The 22,650-nt window shown below is 40.1% G+C and overlaps 1 protein-coding gene across 34 annotated transcripts in view; it reads right to left on the bottom strand.

The window, feature by feature from the left end:
* LOC148650534 (protocadherin gamma-C5-like) overlaps positions 1 to 22,650 on the bottom strand; it is a 216,054-nt gene that overhangs the window by 60,987 nt on the left and 132,417 nt on the right. Inside the window, exon 1 of one of the 34 annotated variants that reach the window (XR_015926149.1) lies at positions 775 to 3,389. The exons of 26 other annotated variants lie outside the window; for them this stretch is intronic. Coding sequence is in view for 7 of the 8 variants with exons in the window: in XM_088604431.1 (XP_088460557.1) it covers positions 17,953 to 20,391 (2,439 nt within the window). In the remaining variant the exon portion in view is untranslated. Of the gene's footprint in view, positions 1 to 774; positions 3,390 to 3,984; positions 6,593 to 7,179; positions 9,758 to 11,200; positions 13,802 to 14,654; positions 17,251 to 17,952; positions 20,554 to 22,650 lie in introns of those variants that run through there. 7 more of the 34 variants (XM_088604431.1, XM_088604449.1, XM_088604435.1 and 4 more) reach the window with 7 other exon arrangements.

Below are 22,650 nucleotides of genomic sequence, written 5' to 3'. Positions count from 1 at the left end.
AATACAGTTAAACCCAACTGAAATTACACCACAACTGTCTAAGAACTTTTGAGCCTAATTTCGTCATACTTATTTTAATGAAGGGTACACATTTACTACGTGCCACTTACATACATGCTGTATAATCCTTCATCTTCAAGAGATGAATGTATCACATTTTCTGATTCAAAACTCAATGCGTAAAAACAATTTGCTCCATAAATAGCACGGATTTTTAATGAATAGGCGTACAACATGATCTTGTCCTACACTTTTTAAAAGTTAAACTGCCGTAATACGAAAACGTTATATTTTGATGCTGCTTTTATATTTATAATAATATTAATTTGCTAATGGAACTCACGGCTCAGTGAAATAAATTCATTAATATGACATTCTCAAAACAACAACAATAATAATAGTGTAAGCTTAGGTCCTATTATTGTTGTTTTATTCAGTTAAGCAGTTTAAAATGAATTAAATAGTTTTGAGTTATGTAGAATCGTCTATTTCAATTTCTAGATAGATTAACGTTAATATAACTTCCCGTGTTTCCTGATTGGTTACAGGAAGAACGTGATTGGGAAATGGGATCAAGAGATCAGGAAGAGAGAGAGTGAGAAGGCTGTAGGTGATCAGCAACGAACTGTTAAAAGAATATCCATCTCCTTCTAGTTCCCATTCATACGGTCAGAGTGTATAACCACCATCGCATGAACCCTACAGTTACAACAGAATACAATTAAATCCAGTTCAATACATTTAAATTATATATTTAATAAGCACAGCGCTCACCTCTTGGTTAAGAGCTGTGTCTTCATTAGAGTCTCTCTCCTTTTGCATATGCGGGAGCGTTTGCGTAACAAGACTAACGATACTTTGACGACAGGGTCTGGTGCTCTTGGAATCACTCTTTCTCGAGTCAGTGGTCAAACACACCTCGTAATTGTACACGTGCTGCAGCGTTCCGGTTGCACCAACATCTGCGTAAGAAGGTGGATAATACGCAGTTGGAAACACGGGAAGATTCCGGTTGGATTTATACAGGATGAGAGACTGTCTCCATTTGTAGATCCTTATTGATATCAAAATTATGACGGAGACAATAAAAAGAAAGGAGACAATAGCTAAAGACATAACTAAATAAAAAGTCAGGCTGTCATTGTAATCCTTGTCTTGTGAGAAGTCACTGAATTCCGAGAGCACTTCAGGGAAGCTGTCCGCCACCGCCACGTTCACATTCACTGTAGCTGAACGGGAGGGCTGCCCGTTGTCCTCCACTACAACAACAAGCCTCTGTTTCACAGCGTCTTTATCAGTGACCTGACGTAAAGTTCTTATTTCTCCGTTCTGTAATCCCACTTCAAACAGCGCCCTGTCTGTGGCTTTCAGTAGTTTAAATGAGAGCCAGGCGTTCTGTCCAGAGTCAGCATCAACAGCTACAACTTTAGTGACAAGATAGCCAGAGTCTGCTGAACGAGGCACCATTTCAGCCACCAGAGAGCCATCAGTGTGGACTGGGTAGAGGACCTGTGGAACGTTGTCGTTCTGGTCCTTAATGAAGATAATTACATCCACAGTACTACTCATTGGCGGAGAACCTCCATCCTGCGCTTTGACTTGAAATTGTAACTCTTTAATTCTCTCATAATCAAAAGAGCGCACCGCATGAATGGAGCCGCTCTCCGAATTCACTGAAAAATATGACGAAACCGAAATTCCACTAATTATTGTATCCTGCAGGAAGTATGAGATATGGGCATTAGGCCCGGAGTCCGCGTCCACAGCTTTAATTGAAAATATAGATACCCCGGGTGAGTTGTTTTCCATAATATGTGCACTGTATATTTTTTTCTCGAACACAGGAGCATTATCGTTAACATCCGATATTCTGAGAGTCAGGGTTTTGTTACTAGAAAAAGGAGGCGACCCCCCGTCTGTGGCAATAATCGTAATATTATATTCTGAGATTTTTTCGCGATCCAAAACCTGATTTGTGACCAAACTGAAAAAATTAGAAGAAGAAGATTTAATTTGAAAAGGTTCATTCTCGCTAATGGAACATCGAAGCTCTCCGTTTTTTCCTGAATCTAAGTCTTTGATATTTAGCATTGCTATGACAGTGTCCGGCAAAGAATCTTCCCGGATAGGGTTGGAAAATGACATTAGCGTTATCACAGGAACATTGTCGTTCACGTCTAGAATTTCAATTAACACTTTACTGGAGTCTGTTAAGCCTCCTTCGTCTCTTGCCTCTACATTGATTTCGTAATTTTTAGATTTCTCAAAATCCAGCTTCCCATACACTTTCACCTCACCAGTAATGGGATTTAACTCAAACAGTTCAGAAGTACTGTCTTTGCTGTGAGAAACTATGTAAGTCACTTCTCCGTTAGTTCCATAATCAGCATCAGACGCACTGACCTTCAACACCACTGTACCGATCTCTGCGTTTTCCTTCACGGCTGCTTTGTAAATACCCTGACTGAAAACAGGGGCATTATCATTTGCGTCTAATACAAATATATTTATCTGAACTGTACCAGACTTCTGGGGGCTTCCACCATCTACTGCGGTTAAGACTAGTTTGTGCTCTCTTTGTTTTTCTCTATCCAGAGCAGTCTGGAGCATCATTTCTATGTATTTGCTGCCGTCAGAGCGAGAGTGCAGCTTTAATATAAAATGGTCAGTAGGTTTCAGTGAGTAACTCTGGAGAGAATTTAGTCCTACATCAGGATCGACTGCGCTCTGTAATAAGAATCGCGTCCCGGGAAAAGACGACTCACTTATTTCCAAATTAATTTCTTTGTTTGGAAAAACGGGAGGATTGTCATTAATATCTAGTATTTCCACATTAATACGGTACAGCTCCATTGGGTTTTCAAAGATAATCTGAAAATTTAATGTACATGGAGACGTACTGCCACATAATTCTTCCCTATCAATTCTGTCTTTCACTATCAGTGCCCCTTTGTCAGTATTCAGCCCAATATACTCACGGCTATCTTCGGTAAAGATCCGAGCTCTACCCGATTTTAATCGTTTAATATCCAGTCCCAAGTCCTGTATGATATTCCCCACAAAGGAACCTTTCGTCATCTCTTCTGGTATAGAATATTGAACCTGCCCGTATGAAGCTTGTATCGCACACGCAAAAAACATAAGTATCTGTAATCTCCATTCCGATATCCATGCTATTTTTGCGATAGCGGTTTGAAAGTAAAGTAATTCCATGCCTTTCCTCTATTAATTCGGATGAAAAAAAATAAATCCACGCTGAGTGGCCCTTGTATTGCCTGTTACAATTCAAATAAAATTAGTAAAATATTGTTCTCCTGGAAGGTGGCGAATTTCTGGTTAGCAGCTCCTCTTTTGTATTCTAAGCGCAGACGACGGTTAGCTTCCCTTTCTGGGTATGCTTTACTGTGCTCTGTTAGGGAGGGCCGAGGGAAGAATATCCTCATATTGATCAACAGCGGCACTTGGAGCTCCGAGAGAAAATTGCAATGCGTTTCTCAATGTTATACTGGAAATATTGCAATTAATGTACAAATGCGTAACAGAACAGCAACTCTTAGACACACAGTATGACTATTAGTCATATAATAATAAAGTGATTATTAATCATCATCTTTGTATCGCACGATATACGCGAATACATTGTAAGGAATACAGGGAAATCAAGAAGGAATCAGAAGGTAAGTTATTTTTTAACTTAATTAAATCGCAGGTAAAGATTGCTCCTGCCTCTCCCTGTCACTATGGAACACGGGGTGTACCCAGTACCTACCTACTGTACAAATGCTTTTTGTAAAAAATACGTTTTGTAGGTTTTCTTTGTATTTTTATTACTTTTGTATGACTCTTTCACAAGTTGACAAACAAATTACGCATACAACCAGGCTCATAGACCATTCACCTAATGTTCGGATACAGTGTACACTCCCACATGCAAATAAAAACACCGGGAATCTATAACAAGAAGCTGCCCTCTCTAGAGCTCACCTGGACCTGGGTATCCTCGTCAGGGTCCTTCTCCTTCTGTGCGTGAGGTATTGTTTGAGTTCCGGCAGGATCAGGATTTAAGATCTCCGGCTCTGGCCAATGACTCTGGCTACACGGTCTGATATATTTGTAATCACTCTTTCTAGAGTCAGTCGTCATGCACACTTCATAGTTATACACGTGCTGTAAGGTTCCTGTAGCTCCAGCGTCTGCATAACGGGGAGGGTAAAAGGCGCTTGGAATAACAGGGAGATTTACGCTGGACCTGTAAAACAGTCTCCTTTGCCTCCATCTATAAAAAGTCACAGCCAGAATTAGTATTATTGAGGCGATGAAAAGAAAGGAAACTACAGCGAGAGACAAGACTAAATAAAAAGTCAGGTTGTCATTGTAATCCTTGTCCTGTGAAAAGTCACTGAATTCCGAGAGCACTTCAGGGAAGCTGTCCGCCACCGCCACGTTCACATTCACTGTAGCTGAACGAGAGGGCTGCCCGTTGTCCTCCACTACAACAACAAGCCTCTGTTTCACAGCATCTTTATCAGTAACCTGACGTGAAGTTCTTATTTCTCCGTTCTGTAATCCCACTTCAAACAGCGCCCTGTCTGTGGCTTTCAGCAGTTTATATGAGAGCCAGGCGTTCTGTCCAGAGTCAGCATCAACAGCTACAACTTTAGTGACAAGATAGCCAACATCTGCTGAACGAGGCACCATTTCAGCCACCAGAGAGCCATCAGTGTGCACTGGGTAGAGGACCTGTGGAGAGTTGTCGTTCTGGTCTTGAACAACTATTTGAACAGTCACGTTGCTGCTAAGTGGTGGAGAGCCTCCATCCTGAGCTCTGACATTAATGTCAAAGGTTTTGATTTGTTCGTAATCTAAAGAGCGCACTACATGAACAACTCCACTGTCAGCGCTGACTGATATATATGAAGAAACAGGCGCTCCATTAATTTGTGTTTCTTCGAGAACATAAGAAATTTTAGCGTTTTGATTCCAGTCAGCGTCTCTGGCTTTCAAGGTGAATATAGAGATGCCTGGTGTATTATTTTCCGTGATATATGCCATAAATGAGCTCTTTTCAAAAACCGGCGCATTGTCATTAACATCTGATATTTTTAACGTAATTGTCAGGTTGCTGGAGTGAAAGGGAACCCCATCATCCTTTGCAACAATTGTAATATTATATTCTGGATCTTTTTCGCGGTCTAAAGTATTTTCAGTTACTAAGCTATAGAAACCATTTGAAGACGATGTGATCTTAAAGGGTACGTCTTCGTTGATGGAACATGTGACATGTCCATTATTTTCCGAATCAGGGTCCTGAACATTGATCATAGCAATAACAGTTCCGGGCGGCGCGTCTTCTTGTATTGAACCTGACATCGACATGAGATTTATGACAGGACTATTATCATTTACATCAATAACGCTGACGATTATCTTACTAGAATCAGAAAGACCCCCGTGATCTTTTGCCTGTATATCAATTTGATACACTTTAGCCTTTTCATAATCAATTTCACCAGTTATCACTACCTCACCGGTGTTTCTATCGATTTCAAAAAAATCCGTCACACCGTCTACAATGTTCGAAATTGAATATGTCACAAGCCCGTAAGAACCTTTATCTGCGTCTGATGCGCTCACTGTAGTCACTAATGTACCCTTTAAAGCATTCTCTATAACAGTTGTCTTATATACTGCCTGGCTAAAAACAGGTGTATTGTCATTGGCATCCAGGACAGTAACATGTATTTGAACAGTGCCAGACATGTGAGGGTCCCCACCGTCCATGGCTGTTAGTAATAAAGACAACTCGTCTTGCTTTTCGCGGTCGAGAGCTTTCTGCAGCACCATTTCCACATTTTTACTGCCATCGGGCTGATTTTGTAATTTTAGGTGAAAATGATCGGTTGGTTTTAGCGAGTAACTTTGAAGACTATTAACGCCAACGTCTGGGTCCATGGCTCTCTCGAGCACGAATCTAGCGCCAGTTAAAGCAGACTCACTTATTTCCAGCCTCACTTCGTTTTTTGGAAAAGCGGGAGCATTGTCATTTACATCTGTAATTTCTACTGTAATGCGATAGAATTCCATCGGATTTTCAAGAATGATCTGGAATTGTAAAGAGCACGGTGAAGTCTTTCCACAAAGCCGCTCCCTGTCTATTCTCTCTTTTATGACAAGTATCCCTTTCTCCTTATTTAGCTCAATGAAATCGTTGCCGTCCCTGGTATATATACGAGCTTTACCAGTTTTCAGTCTTTTTAGATCTAATCCCAAATCTTGGGCAATATTACCTACAAGCGATCCTTTTGTCATTTCCTCCGGTATAGAGTATCTCACCTCCCCGCACACTGCTGCGGTAAAAAGGACAAACAGACAGAACTGTACTTGCCATATCATTGTTCTTTCCCAGATGCTCCTGGCGATCTGAAAGCACGCAAAACCGTTACTGTCCAACACCGTGTGTATTATTTAGGTTTGACTGAAAGGACCGGGAGATATTTTCGAAGGAGTTTCTCTTGATAAAGAAACAGAGGTTAGAATCCACGGTTTCTGTTTTGTAATCCAAGCAGTGCGCACTGAGAGGTGGTCTGTCTCCTACACGCAGAGATTGAATGGGAGGTCCTGCTGGAAAACAGCTAGCAAAATATCATCCCATTGATCAACAGCGGCACTTTGAGTTCAAGTAGAGAACTCCAAGCAATTTCTTTCCACACACCTACCTACTGTACAGTACAGTATGTATAACATGTGCATCTTATATCTATAGACAAGTGAGCATCTCCTGCTTTACTGTAATATCAGAGAGGGACATTTTAGTATTTTTCTTTGATGCATACGATTGCTATTATCACCATTACTATTACGCACAATAAGCAATTGAATAAATATATATACTGTATATATATTACACCACCTTCAATATAAATGAATTGTCCTTACTCCTTTATTTCAATGTTAAAATATCTGAGATGAGAAACACACGGCATAACGGAGAGAGACATTTTCTGAACTATTTTTTCATTCTTTAAAAACACAAAAAATAAATGCACCCATATACTTGCAATGTAAAACACATGAAACATACAGTGTAACACCACAGCATTGTTAATTGGAGTAAAAAATATGTTTTTGCACAACCTGATAAAAATGAACGTTTTAAGGATTTTAGAACTGCGGACTCACCTCCTGTGATGAGTCCTGCAGCACAATCTCTGGACCAGTGACATCAGCGTTTACAATACTTTGACTAACCGGTCTGATATATTTGTATTCGCTTTTCCCAGAGTCTGTTGTCAAACACACCTCGTAATTATACACGCGCTGTAGAGTTCCCGTAGCGCCAACGTCTGCGTAATGAGGAGGATAATACGCGCTTGGAATAACTGGGAAACGTCCGTTGGAATCAGAGAAAAAATGAGATTGTCTCCATTTGTAGAACTTTACTGAGAGAATAACTACAAGTGACGAAATAAAAAGAAAAGAAACTACAGCCAAAGACACAACTAAATAAAAAGTCAGGTTGTCGTTGTAATCCTTGTCCTGTGAGAAGTCACTGAATTCCGAGAGCACTTCAGGGAAGCTGTCCGCCACCGCCACGTTCACATTCACTGTAGCTGAACGGGAGGGCTGCCCGTTGTCCTCCACTACAACAACAAGCCTCTGTTTCACAGCGTCTTTATCAGTGACCTGACGTAAAGTTCTTATTTCTCCGTTCTGTAATCCCACTTCAAACAGAGTCCTGTCTGTGGCTTTCAGCAGTTTATAGGAGAGCCAAGCGTTTTGCCCAGAGTCAGCATCAACAGCTACAACTTTAGTGACAAGATAGCCAGAGTCTGCTGAACGAGGCACCATTTCAGCCACCAGAGAGCCATCAGTATGGACTGGGTAGAGAACCTGTGGAGAGTTGTCGTTCTGATCTTGCACGAAAATGCTAACTGTCACGTTGCTGCTAAGAGGTGGAGACCCTCCGTCCTGGGCTCTCACGCGAAGATCAAAGCTTTTGAGTTGTTCATAGTCAAAAGAGCGCACTGCACGGATGACTCCGCTGTCAGGGTTGACGGATATATATGAAGAAACAGGTTCTCCGTTAATCTTTGTTTCTTCAAGAATATAAGAAATACGAGCATTCTGGTTCCAATCAGCGTCGTACGATTTCAAAGTTAGAACAGACAGGCCTGGTGTGTTATTTTCTGTTATAGATGTTATAAATGAGCTTTTCTCAAAAACGGGAGCATTATCGTTAATGTCTAATATTTTCAGTGTTAAGGTTATATTGCTTGACAGAGGAGGCACACCTTCATCCGTAGCAATAATAGTAATATTATATTCAGAGTTTGTTTCTCGGTCCAAGATTTTATCAGTCACCAAGTTATAAAAGGTGTTTGAAGATAATGTGATCTTAAACGGAATGTTTTCGTTAATAATACAATGGACGATTCCGTTATTCCCAGAGTCTTGGTCTTGAATATTGAGCATTGCTATAACAGTGCCAGGCAACGCATTTTCAGGTACTGCATTCGAAAAAGACATGAGCGTAATCTCCGGGGAGTTGTCGTTTACGTCGACAACTTCGAGTAGTATTTTACTTGAATCCGTAAGACTGCCGTCGTCTTTTGCTTGGATGTTGATCTGATAATATTTCGATTTTTCAAAATCTATTTGCCCAGTCACTTTTACTTCCCCGCTATGCGGGTCAATTTGGAATAATTTATCTATTCCATCTGCCATGTGTGACATTGAGTATGTGACTATACCATTTGAACCCTCATCAATATCGGTGGCACTCACTGTTGTCACCAAGGTGCCTTTCATTGCATTCTCAACGACAACCGCTTTGTAAACTGCCTGTGTAAAAACAGGAGCGTTGTCATTGGCATCAAGCACAGTAATGTGAATTTTAAGCGTGCCAGACATTTGCGGATCCCCACCATCTACAGCTGTTAATAATAAAGTGATTTTGTCTTGCTTTTCTCTATCTAACGGCTTATTAAGCACCATTTCTACTTGCTTACTGTCATCCGGCTGTGAATGTAATTGTAAAACGAAATTATCGGTGGGTTTTAGCATATAGTTTTGCAGTGTGTTAACACCCACATCAGGATCCACAGCGCTCTCTAGGACAAATTTTGCTCCTGGCTGAACAGACTCGCTGATTTGTAATGAAATATCTTCTCTAGTGAAGGAAGGAGCATTATCATTAACATCGGTAATTTCAATGGTGACACGATATAATTCCATTGGATTTTCCAAAATAATCTGAAACGCCAGAGTGCAAGGGGATGTTTTTGCGCACAGCTGCTCTCTGTCTAGTCTTTCTTTTATAACCAGTACTCCCTTCTCTATATTCAGCCCTATGTACTCGCGGTTGTCTCTGGTAAATACACGAGCCCTCCCCGATTTCAGCCTTTTGAGATCTAATCCCAAATCTTGCACAACGTTACCTACAAACGACCCCTTTGCCATTTCTTCTGCTATAGAGTACTGTACTTGCCCCACCGCCGACTCTACGGAAAACAGACACAAAATAAAGAAGTGTACTTGCCATTTCATTACTGTGCTTGACATTCTCCGGTCGCTTTGATAACAGACAAATCCTTTTGTTTTTTAATCATAGATCGAACTATGTAAACCGTGGTAGAAAAAAAAGAAACTCTGCTATGATAATTGCAAAACCATTCCAATATCTTTCCAAAAAGGCAAGGTTTTGTATCCGCCGTTTCTGCTTTGTAATCCCAGACCTGAGCTCATACGGTATATCGCTGCCTTTATCCCTGACTCGCAGAAATATGGGAGGTCCCGAAAACCGTCTAAACCTCATAGCAAAAAAGAAAAACCCACCATACTGATCAACAGCGGCACTTCGAGTTAAAACTATGAACTGCAAAAACCATTAATACAAAAGCATACAGTAACTTTTGCAGTTCAGAAACAAATTTGCTGACATGTACACAGATTACCATTCAAATACTCGCGAAATCGTGACATTCGACTGCTCTGCGCAATTTCACGTTCTAAAGAGATGGATTTGAAATCTTGTTTATGGTTTTAACATTTTTAACAGGAGATAATGAATGATATAATAATTAAGAAATTAATATAAAACAAGGGTTTTCTTAAAAATATATATTATATTTGGCCGGAGTGGTGATCGTAGTAACACTACTACTACTACTACTACTACTAATAATAATAATAATAATCACTCAAGATGATAATCCAGTCATTTTCTAAGATTGCTTTAACCAGTATAGCGTTACAGGGGGAGCCTTAGCCAAGCACAATTAATAACGGGCGCAAAGCAGGATGCACCCGGGATGGTTTGTCAATCCATCGCAGGACACGAACATCAGGACCAATTTTACAGAAGTGATTTAACCTACTGGACCATCGTGTACTGTATGTGAACTGTGGGAGGAAATCGGAGAACCCAAAGGAAACCCATGTAAACACGAGGAGAACATACAAACTACACACAGATTGCATCCCAGGGCCCCAGAACTGCAAGCAATGATACTCACGACGCCCAATGCCGCCCCAATACTTCTATTAATACTACACATCTTATCTAAAAGATCTACAGGTATCATTTACAAAGTACCGTATTCTTTTATTTATTACATCTCCTCATTCTCCATTTTTGTTTTTAATTTAATAAGAGTTTATAATTTTTCAAATTTTATTTTAACCACCCTAGAAAATAATAATATTCAGACATTCCTAACGTTAAATATACAATGCCTGAACCATGCACTGGGAAAACAGTTCTAGAAAATACACCGCGAAAAAGAGATAGTGTGGGAATACTGGAAAATTTCTACTTAATACTGGCATTTGAATTCACATGCGTACTAGAATCTCTGCCACAAAAAAATAACAACAAAAAAGAAAAGAAACTCCAATACACAATCAATGTTCAACATAAATACATACAGTACATTAATATTGACAGGCAGGCAAATAAAAAATATGATACACAAGAAGAGTAAAAGGCACTAAGGAACTAAGGAAAGGAGTGAAAATCGTGTTAAAATATGCAAAAAATCAATACAAAGAGGTAAGGATAAATTGTTTCATACGTATGGGGAAAACGCATAATGCAATTGAACTTGTTCTGGAGGAAAATAGAAAGGACAACTGTTTGTGTAAGATCGTGTGTCATAAAAGAATACAGATTAGAGAACATTTAGAAGCATTCAGAGCTCACCTCCACTGAAGCGTCTGGGCTCTTTGTTACGGTCTCCTCATTTTGCGCGTGTGGCAATGTTTCTCTACCGCTGGCGTCAACACAATCAAGATTTTGACTAAAGGGCCGAATGTATCTGTATTCACTTTTCCCAGAGTCTGTTGTCAAACACACCTCGTAATTGTACACGTGCTGCAGAGTTCCTGTACCTCCAACGTCCGCGTAACGGGGAGGATAATATGCGCTTGGAATAACAGGGAGATTCCCTTTGGATTCATAGAACAAACGAGTTTGTCTCCATCTGTAGAACTTGACTGAGAGGATAACTACAACTGACGAAATAAAAAGAAAAGAAACTATAGCTAAAGACACAACTAAATAAAAAGTCAGGTTGTCGTTGTAATCCTTGTCCTGAGAGAAGTCAGTGAATTCCGAGAGCACTTCAGGGAAGCTGTCCGCCACCGCCACGTTCACATTCACTGTAGCTGAACGAGAGGGCTGCCCGTTGTCCTCCACTACAACAACAAGCCTTTGTTTCACAGCGTCTTTATCAGTGACCTGACGTAAAGTTCTTATTTCTCCGTTCTGTAATCCCACCTCAAACAGCGCCCTGTCTGTCGCTTTCAGCAGTTTATATGAGAGCCAGGCGTTCTGCCCAGAATCAGCATCAACAGCTACAACTTTAGTGACAAGATAGCCAGAATCTGCTGAACGAGGCACCATTTCAGCCACCAGAGAGCCACCAGTGTGTACTGGATATAGAATCTGAGGAGCATTGTCGTTCTGGTCTTGGACAAAAATATGAACAGTCACGTTGCTACTAAGAAGCGGAGAGCCTCCATCCTGAGCTCTGACGAGGATCCGAAAGTTTTTAACTTGTTCATAGTCAAAAGAGCGCACTGCGTGAATAATTCCACTGTCAGAGTTGACGGATATGTATGCAGAAATAGGCGCTCCGTTAATTTTTGTTTCTTCAAGAATATAAGAAATACGGGCGTTCTGGTTCCAATCAGCATCACTTGCCGATAATTTAAATATAGAGAGCCCCGGTGTGTTATTTTCTCTTACATATGTCGTAAACGAGGTCTTTTGAAAAACGGGAGAGTTATCATTCACATCTGATATTTTCAAAGTTAAGTTCAAATGGCTCATGAGAGGAGGCACTCCATCATCACTGGCAGTAATGGTGATGTTGTACTCAGCGTCTGTTTCTCGATCCAATAAGCTTTCAATTACCAAGCTAAAGAAATTATTTGAAGATGATATTACTTTAAGTGGTATGTTTTCGTTTATGGAACAATGGACATGGCCATTATTCCCCGAGTCCGAGTCCTGTACATTAATAACACCTATGACAGTACCAGGTAAGGAATCTTCAGGTACAGAACTGGAATATGACATCATGGATATAATCGGAGTGTTGTCATTAATGTCCGTAACCTCGATTATTATTTTACTAGAGTCTATAAGACCACCCCCGTCTTTGGCTTGGACATTCAGCTGATAGTGTTTAGTTTTCTCGAAATCTATTTGCCCAATTACTCTTATTTCACCAGTGGTTGGATGTAATTCGAATATTTCACCTAAGCTCTCAGCACTCTGTGATATTGAATATGTTATATGTCCATTTATTCCTTCGTCGGCGTCAGAGGCACTTACAGTAGTCACTAAGGTACCTTTAGGTGTATGTTCTATGACAGAAGCTTTGTAAATTTCTTGCGTGAAAACAGGAGTGTTGTCATTAGCATCGAGCACAGTGATAAGTATTTCAACAGTACCTGACATTTGCGGCTCCCCACCATCTATAGCCGTTAAGAGTAAAGAAATCTCTTCCTGTTTTTCTCGATCTAACGACGTTTGAAGCACCATCTCTACATGCTTTGTGCCATCGGTCTGTGAATGTAGTTTTACACTGAAATTATCACTTGGCTTAAGAGCATAGGTTTGGAGTGTGTTTACTCCTACATCAGGATCCACAGCGCTCTCTAGCACAAACCTCGCACCGACCAGCGCAGATTCGCTGATTTCTAGTCTTATTTTATCTATTGGAAAAAGGGGGGCATTATCGTTTATATCTACAATTTCAACTGTAACACGATGAAACTCGATTGGATTATCAAGAACAATCTGAAAATTGATAGCGCAAGGTGATGTTTGCCCACACAGCTCTTCCCTGTCTATCCTCTCTTTGACTGCCAATATTCCTTTTTCGCGGATAAGCTCAATGTACTCGCCACTGTCTCCGGTAAAGATACGAGCTCGACCGCTGATCAGCCTTTTAACATCTATTCCCAAATCCTGAGCGATATTGCCTACAAACGAACCCCTTGTCATTTCCTCCGGTATAGAAAACCTTACCTGGCTGAAAACTGCCTGAACAGAACACAGACTTATAATGAAGCACCGTACTTGCCATTTCATTGTCCAGCTCATCTTTTTCATTGCGATTTCAAACCAAATTAATCCAATATTTTGAAAATAATAGACGATGCGCTCTCTCGTGCCCTTGAAACATTAACGTTCTCCACACCAGTAAAAACATCAATTGTTTCAGTATTCAGTCCGAAGCTGTTCTGTTTCGCCGATATCTGTTTGGCAATCCAGGCTCTGCACAGAGTACAGTGTAAGCTGCGCTTTTGCAGCGTAATAACATGGGAGGTACTGTGGAGCCTGTATGCACAGTCACCCCAACACACAGTCACTAACCAACAGCGGCACATTGAGTCCAAATTCAGAACTGCAAACATTTTTTTCAAGATTTTACCGATTTTCATAGCAAAGTTAATCTTAAAGAAGTGTTACTGGTCTTCACTACACGAATTCGTATGCTGTTCAAATGCTACTGGCAAGCGAACTAAACAAATCAAAATCAAATCTGAGAAACAAATGCATGCCAGTTTCAATTACATAAATATGATAATATGATAATGAAAAGTAATACAGTACATGAATAATAAAACAATGTAAGAACTACTGACGTTTCTGTATACGTGTAATATTAGTCCACTTTTTAGTCAGGAGTGCAACATTTTATTTAAAAATGTGTATTACGTCTCTCTATTCTGTATATACAGACATCTGTACAGTATATACTGCATATAGGTTATAATATCTATATAGTATCTACAGTATATATCTAGTTCAGGTGGGTAGCTGCATCAGCTAGCGCAGGCTGCAAAGGAAAAAGTAATAGGTTTATTCAATGCTGAAAAGAGAAGAAAGAAAACAACGTTTCGGTTGTGGAACTGTCTATATAGTCTACATGTCTATACGTCTGTATGCGTTCTGAATCCTGAAGCAGAAAGCCTGCATTCGAATTTGAGAAACACTGGGAGGAACAATTCGTATTCATTTGTAATACTAAGTAAATAAAGCATAATTTATTAAACGTATTTAAAGAGACGGATGCACAGAGAGTCAAACGCTCTGACAGCAGCTTCCTATGAAACAAGTCAGGAGACTGACACGCTCTCACCTCAGCTGAAGAAAATGCGCTTCCTGTGGGAGGACTGTCTTGCACGTGAGGCATTCTCTCGGTTTCACTGGTTTCCACGCTCACAAGATTTTGACTAACGGGTCGGATGTATCTGTATTCACTTTTCCCAGAGTCTGTTGTCAAACACACCTCGTAATTGTACACGTGCTGCAGAGTTCCTGTGGCCCCAACATCTGCGTAACTGGGAGGATAATATGCGCTCGGAATAACAGGGAGATTCCCTTTGGATTCATAGAAAGAACGAGACCGTTTCCATCTATAAATCTTTACTGCTAACAAGGAAATCACTGAGACAATAAAAAGAAAGGAAACTACCGCCAAAGACAAGACTAAATAAAAAGTCAGGCTGTCATTGTAATCCTTGTCCTGTGAGAAGTCTCCGAATTCCGAGAGCACTTCAGGGAAGCTGTCCGCCACCGCCACGTTCACATTCACTGTCGCTGAACGAGAGGGCTGCCCGTTGTCCTCCACTACAACAACAAGCCTCTGTTTCACAGCGTCTTTATCAGTGACCTGACGTAAAGTTCTTATTTCTCCGTTCTGTAATCCCACTTCAAACAGCGCCCTGTCTGTCGCTTTCAGCAGTTTATATGAGAGCCAGGCGTTCTGTCCAGAATCAGCATCAACAGCTACAACTTTAGTGACAAGATAGCCAACATCTGCTGAACGAGGCACCATTTCAGCCACCAGAGAGCCATCAGTGTGCACTGGGTAGAGGACCTGTGGAGAGTTGTCGTTCTGGTCTTGAACGAGTATTTGAACAGTAACGTTGCTGCTAAGAGGTGGAGAACCCCCATCCTGAGCTGTTACGTGAATCTGAAAGCTTTTGACTTGTTCATAGTCGAAAGAGCGCACCGCGTGGATAATTCCACTGTCAAAACTGACAGAGACATAAGATGAAACAGGCGCCCCGTTGATCATTGTTCCTTCAAGAATATAAGAAATGCGTGCATTCTGGTTGCAGTCAGCGTCGCTGGCTTTTAAGGAGAATATGGATAGTCCAGGAGTATTATTTTCAGTTACATACGTCATATACGAGCTCTTTTCAAAAACTGGCGCATTGTCATTAACGTCTGATATTTTTACAACTAATGTCATATTGTTGGAGAGAGCTGGCAGTCCTTCATCGGTGGCCGTAATAGTGATATTATATTCTTGTACTGTTTCACGATCTAATACGCTGTCAGTCACCAGTGTATAAAAGGTATTAGACATTATTAATTTAAAGGGAATATTTTCATTAATTTTACAATGGAAAATGCCGTTGTTCCCGGAGTCTTGATCTTGTACATTTATAATGGCTACCACAGTTCCAGGCTGGGCATTTTCAAGAACTGAGCTTGAGAAAGACATCAGAGTTAATACGGGGTGATTGTCGTTGACGTCGATAACTTCAATCATTATTTTGCTGGAATCTATAAGGCCACCATCGTCTTTTGCTTGTATGTTGAGCTGATATTTTTTAACTTTTTCAAAATCTATTTTCCCAGTGACTTTGAGCTCTCCGGTGTCTGGATCCAGTTTAAACATTTCACTAATGGCATTGGCCAAGTGTGAAATAGAATAACTCACATGCCCGTTAGCGCCCTTATCGATATCAGATGCACTTACTGTTGTTATTAATGTATTTTTGGGGGCATTCTCTACTACAGTGGCTTTGTAAACGGACTGACTGAAAACCGGAGCGTTGTCGTTTGCATCCAGCACTGTAATAATAATCTTAACGGTACCAGACATCTGCGGATCTCCACCGTCAATGGCCGTTAATAATAAAGATATCTCCTCTTGTTTTTCTCGATCCAATTGCTTATCTAACACCATTTCTACGTGTTTACTGCCGTCGGGCTGTGAAAGCAAATTTAAAACAAAATTATCCGTGGGTATAAGCGTGTAGCTTTGGAGTGTGTTAACACCCACATCAGGGTCCACGGCGCTCTCCAGAACAAACCTGGCGCCAGGAAAGGCAAGTTCGCTAATCTCTAACCTCACCTCATCAGATGGAAATGTCGGCGCATTATCATTAACATCTGTGACTTCCACAATCACACGATACAACTCCATTGGATTGTCCAGAATAATCTGATATGTTAAGGTGCACTGAGATTTCTGTTCACATAACTGTTCCCTGTCTATTCTCTCTTTCATAAGCAGCACCCCTTTCTCTGTATTCAGCTCAATATACTCGCTGTTCTCTGTGGAAAATAGACGAGCTCTTCCTGATTTTAGTCTTTTGAGATTCAATCCTAAATCTTGTAAAACATTGCCAACATAAGATCCTTTTGTCATTTCCTCAGGTATAGAGTATCGAACCTGCCCGTACACTGCCGAAATTGAGAACAGACAAATAAAGAGCTCTACTTGCCATTGAATTTCCTTGCTTGACATCCTCTCTTGCTAAATTGTGGAGCAACGGAGTCCAGTATTTTACACCATACAGGAAAAAACCCCGGTAGCAGCAAATGATGTGGTGGTCGCTCCGATTTACACCTCAAAGTTACGATGTTTCATATGGCTCGTATCCACGGTTTTCCGCTCTATAATCCAAGCTCCCAGTACTGCGAGCTGCTCTTTCTTACACAAAGAAATTAAATGGGAGGTCCTGTTGGAAACGATCTTGAAAGCAATTCAAACCCCACGATCAACAGCGGCACTTTGAGTTGAAAAAGAGAACTGCAAAAATATTTAATTCAGAACAAAAATACATTAAACAGTAATATGTGAGGATTGCTGTAAACCCCAACAAGCTTTTCAGAATATATTCCACCACAAGCACTTGCGGCAATTATATATACTGTATATATTATTTCTTATGTGTACAATATTCTAAAACCTGCCTGAATAAGTCCCAATATTCATTAAAATACAACCTTAACGACCGCTGCTTCCCGTAGCTTCAGTGACCTTCTATCATTACAAGGCGCGTTTGAAATGAAACAATGCAACAATTGCGTCATTTGATTTTATGCATCAATTAACTATTTTTTAGTACTTGGCTGATCAAGTGAGATCCAGAGTTCAATTACCTTCACGAAAATAAATGAATAAAACTAATTTTAATTGCTTTCTGCATAACCGAAAAACGTTTAAAGAGGTATTAGAACAGAAGTTTTAAGAATGTGCTGACGGTAAGAAAAAAACACCGGAGACATAGAAAAAAGAATAAAAGGAAGCCAAGTTAAAAATAATTAAAAACAAAAACAATGAGGACAACAATAAAAAACAGTTGCCGTTATGATGTCTTCACATTCAACCAGGTGCGAAGAACGTAAGTGCTCACCTCTGAATGATCTGCTGAGTCTTTCGGAGTCCTCTCCTTCTGTGAGTGCTGCATTGTTTCATTACCACTTGTGTCTGCATGCACAAGGCTTTGGCTAACGGGTCGGATGTATCTGTATTCACTTTTCCCAGAGTCTGTTGTCAAACACACCTCGTAATTGTACACGTGCTGTAGAGTTCCTGTACCACCAACGTCTGCGTAATGGGGCGGATAATACGCACTGGGAATAATGGGGAGATGCCTATTGGATTCATAAAACAGCCTCGTTTGTCTCCATCTATACAGCTTCACTGACACAACCACAATGATTGACATAATAAAAAAGAAAGAAACTAAAGCCAAAGACAACACTAAATAAAAAGTTAAATTGTCGTTGTAATCCTTATTCTGTGAAGAGTCACTGAATTCCGAGAGCACTTCAGGGAAGCTGTCCGCCACCGCCACGTTCACATTCACTGTCGCTGAACGAGAGGGCTGCCCGTTGTCCTCCACTACAACAACAAGCCTCTGTTTCACAGCGTCTTTATCAGTAACCTGACGTAAAGTTCTTATTTCTCCGTTCTGTAATCCCACTTCAAATAGCGCCCTGTCTGTCGCTTTCAGCAGTTTATATGAGAGCCAGGCGTTCTGTCCAGAATCAGCATCAACAGCTACAACTTTAGTGACAAGATAGCCAACATCTGCTGAACGAGGCACCATTTCAGCCACAAGATATCCATTTGTCTGCATAGGATATAGAATCTGAGGAGTGTTGTCGTTCTGGTCTTGGACAAAAATGTTTACAGTCACGTTACTGCTAAGAGGTGGAGATCCCCCGTCCTGAGCTCTGACGTGAATCTGGAAGTTTCTGATTTGTTCGTAGTCGAAAGAGCGCACTGCACTGATGACTCCACTGTCAGAATTTACAGATATGTAAGACGACAAGAACTCCGCATTGACCTTCCCTTCTTCAAGAATATACGAAATACGAGCGTTCTGGTTCCAGTCAGCGTCTTTGGCTTTTACTGAGAATATTGAGAGCCCGGGTGTGTTATTTTCTGTGACGTGTGCCTTATAAGCGCTCTTCTCGAAAACTGGAGCATTATCGTTAACATCTAAAATTTTCAAATTTAAGATCAAGTGATTTGATAAAGGAGGCACTCCTTCGTCGCTCACAGTAATAGTTATATTATACTCTGGGTCTGTTTCACGATCCAGTACGTTGTCAGTCACTAAGCTATAGAAATTATTTGAAGACGTTATTTTAAACGGGACATTTTCGTTAATAGAGGAATGGACATGACCGTTGTTACCAGAATCCGCATCTTGTACCTTAACAACAGCTATAACAGTACCAGGTAAGGCATCTTCAGGTACAGAGTTCGAGAAGGACATGACAGATATTGTGGGTGTATTGTCATTAATATCCAAAATGTCGATTATTAATTTACTGGAGTCTATAAGGCCACCTCCGTCTTTGGCTTGGATATTTAGTTGATACTGTTTATTTTTTTCAAAATCTAATTGTCCAATTACCCTCAGTTCACCCGTTGTTGCATTTATATCAAATATGTCACCTACACCATCCATATTGTGTGTTACTGTATAGGTTACATGTCCATATGAACCATTATCGGCATCAGACGCAGATACTGTTGTTATTAAGGTATTCTTAAGTGCATTTTCTACAACCGAAGCTTTATAGATTCTCTGCGTAAAAACAGGAGCGTTGTCATTGGCATCGAGCACAATTATGCGTATTTTAACTGTGCCGGACATTTGCGGATCTCCACCATCGACAGCCGTTAAGACTAGATAAACTTCTTCTTGTTTTTCACGGTCTAGTTGTGACTGAAGCACCATTTCTACATATTTTGTACCATCCGGCTGTGAATGTAATTTTAAATTGAAATTATCCGAGGGTTTAAGATTATAGCTCTGAAGCGTGTTAATACCTACATCAAGATCCATTGCGCTATCTAACACAAACCTCGCTCCTGGCAAAGATGACTCGCTTATTTCTAAAGTTAACTCATTATTGGGAAAAGCTGGAGCATTGTCGTTTACATCTGTAATTTCCACCGTTACACGATGAAACTCAATTGGATTATCAAGAACAATCTCGAAATCTATAGAGCAAGGAGATGTTTTCTTACACAGCATTTCCCTGTCTATTCTTTCTTTGACTGCCAAAATTCCTTTATCTCGGATCAGCTCAAAATATTCTCCGCTGTCTCCGGTGAAGATCCGAGCTCTCCCACTGACCAGTCTCTTAATATCTAATCCTAAATTCTGAGCAATATTACCCACAAACGACCCCTTTGCCTGCTCCTCTGGTATAGAATATCTAAGCTGGCTGAAAACTGTTTCAATACAACAAAGACTTACAATAAAGCACCGTACTTGCCATTTCTTTGTCCATTTCGCTTTTCGCCCGGTTTTAAAGCTTATTATTTCCATGATTTCAATGCAAATAGAAATGAAGTCTTTTTCAAATCGCAAATACCAAAATCCAACTGAATATAATCCTTAGTCAGGTGTGGATTTGATATGTCAGAATCCAAGAGGTTCTATGTCCACAATCGCTCGTTTGTGATCCTTTTTCTGTTGTACACTGGAAACTGCCCCGATCTCTCCTGTACAGCGCAGTAAGATGGGAGGTCCTCCAGATTTTACTCGAACACACCATCACCTCACTAATCAACAGCGGCTCTCTGAGTCCAAGTACAGAACTGCACATACTTTTCTTCTGTTTATGCTACGGGTATCGATTATGTTTTAATCCCAACAAAATGATGATCACATTATAGAACATACTTCTCTTTTTTAACAAAATAATGCAACACAAAAGAACGCTAAAGTCAATCTAAGTAAGGTGAGCTCACTGGAAAGTTAAAGCAGTAAAATGGAGTTTCTCAACAGAGAGTTTGAGGGTGATGGAAAACACTAAAATAGTTTTTTAATGTACAGTAAATTACCTTATTTCCATGAGAATTATGACTGCAAATGAATGCACCCACGTGTAGTTTAAACTTCTCTCACTTCCCCTGTAACCTTGATGAATACATTTCTGGATACAGTTACAGCAGAACACATGTTTCTTTGCTGTCTAAAGGTAAGAAATATCTGTGCCAATGTCATACATTTCAATCACACATTCTTTATTTAAGCAAACCTCATTTTACACTTATGAGCTATTATTATTTTATTATTGACAAAATAAATATTTAGTCGATGAATGAACTAAACATACATATTAAAAAAGGATGTGGTGCAGTGTTTCAGTAAAAACCTTGCAGAGTACATTTATTTTAAAATTATTGATTCCGTTAATATACACCCATGCAATTAGTAGTGTTTTGAAAACATATTGGCCTCCTTTCTCTGTTTTAAGTTCTAAAAACTGTAACAGATAATATTTTATCATTCTCAACACTTAGACGAGGATCAGAAAGAAGACAAATCTCAGTATTAAAATTCACACAAAATGAAATACTGAATTGGTTTTAGAAATTACAGAACTCAGATCTCAGTAACATCTCTGACCGATTATGAATTTAATTAACAAGTGGCTGTGCCTACAATCCAAGAAGAGAAGATTCTTCTTCTATAGTCACTTTGGGTAAACCTGAGTGAGCTTCCTCAAGCCTGTGACCACCATTTCTGCCCACGATCTCAATAAAAACAGGCTTATAAGCTACACTGACCAGGCTACCAGATCAGAAGAAGCTACAGATGTTTTAGCATTAATACTGCAGTAATAATATATCAGTAATAATATAGCAGTATTCCAGTTCTTAACGTCTGTATGCAATAAACGGCCAACCTTTGAGACCTACCTTCCCACTAGATGTGTTTATGATCAGACTAAGGGATGGGGGAGAGTGGTCCTGCCCTTCCTTACTAAAATACCAGAAAAACTAGACAACTGTAGAATGTGACAGTTCAGAACAAAACTGTGTACTAAGGACTTCCATAGAAACTGACCCTCCCAGTTCTGTATCACTACAACCACTACAGTTAAGAAGCTACAGTCCCCCCAGGAACTGTGCAGGTGTGATCCTGGGCAAATCTCTCAACAGAAAAGTATTTCTCTTACCCCATTTCAAACAGATGACACTTTCTCAGACATACAGTATCCTGGTTCAAACCTGAGTCTGTAAAATCCTGGCTTTTACAGGTGAGCACAGTTACATCATCTGCACAATCCACCAGTTTTAATGACTAAGAAATTTGAAATAGACAAACCATGTAAGTAAGATGTACGCAGTTAAATAATTCCCCTGATCACAGAAAATATAGCATGGTTTAAAACTAGTACTAAAAAAGAGCTAAGAAACTGCAATCGGATCATATACTGTATTAAATTTATTACTGTATCAACATAGATCAGTGATTAGGATGCAGAATAAAGGCTAACATGGTCTTCAGTCCATAAATCAGTACCTTGGACAGTGCACTGTAATCTGAGCACAAGTGACCTCCATTAAACCATTTTAATGTAACATGATTCTTGCCTTTTCTGCAACAGAGTCCAAACTGCAGGCTGGCAGTTAATTATTTAGAATGCTCTCCTCAAAAACCTCACACAGGAATCTCCCATTCAGAAGCCTTGTAGAACTCAACAGACAACACTTCAGTACCTTGCACTTTAGCACTGACAAACACATTCATAGCAGACATGAATTTATGAAAGCTCAGTTCTTCCTCAATCAGCTT

The sequence above is a fragment of the Lepisosteus platostomus genome, chromosome 13, assembly GCF_059453375.1.
Source record: "Lepisosteus platostomus isolate fLepPlt1 chromosome 13, fLepPlt1.hap1, whole genome shotgun sequence".
Classification (NCBI taxonomy): domain Eukaryota; kingdom Metazoa; phylum Chordata; class Actinopteri; order Semionotiformes; family Lepisosteidae; genus Lepisosteus; species Lepisosteus platostomus.
The sequence above is the reverse complement of the archived record's forward strand: the minus strand, read 5'-3'. Positions and strand labels throughout refer to the sequence as shown.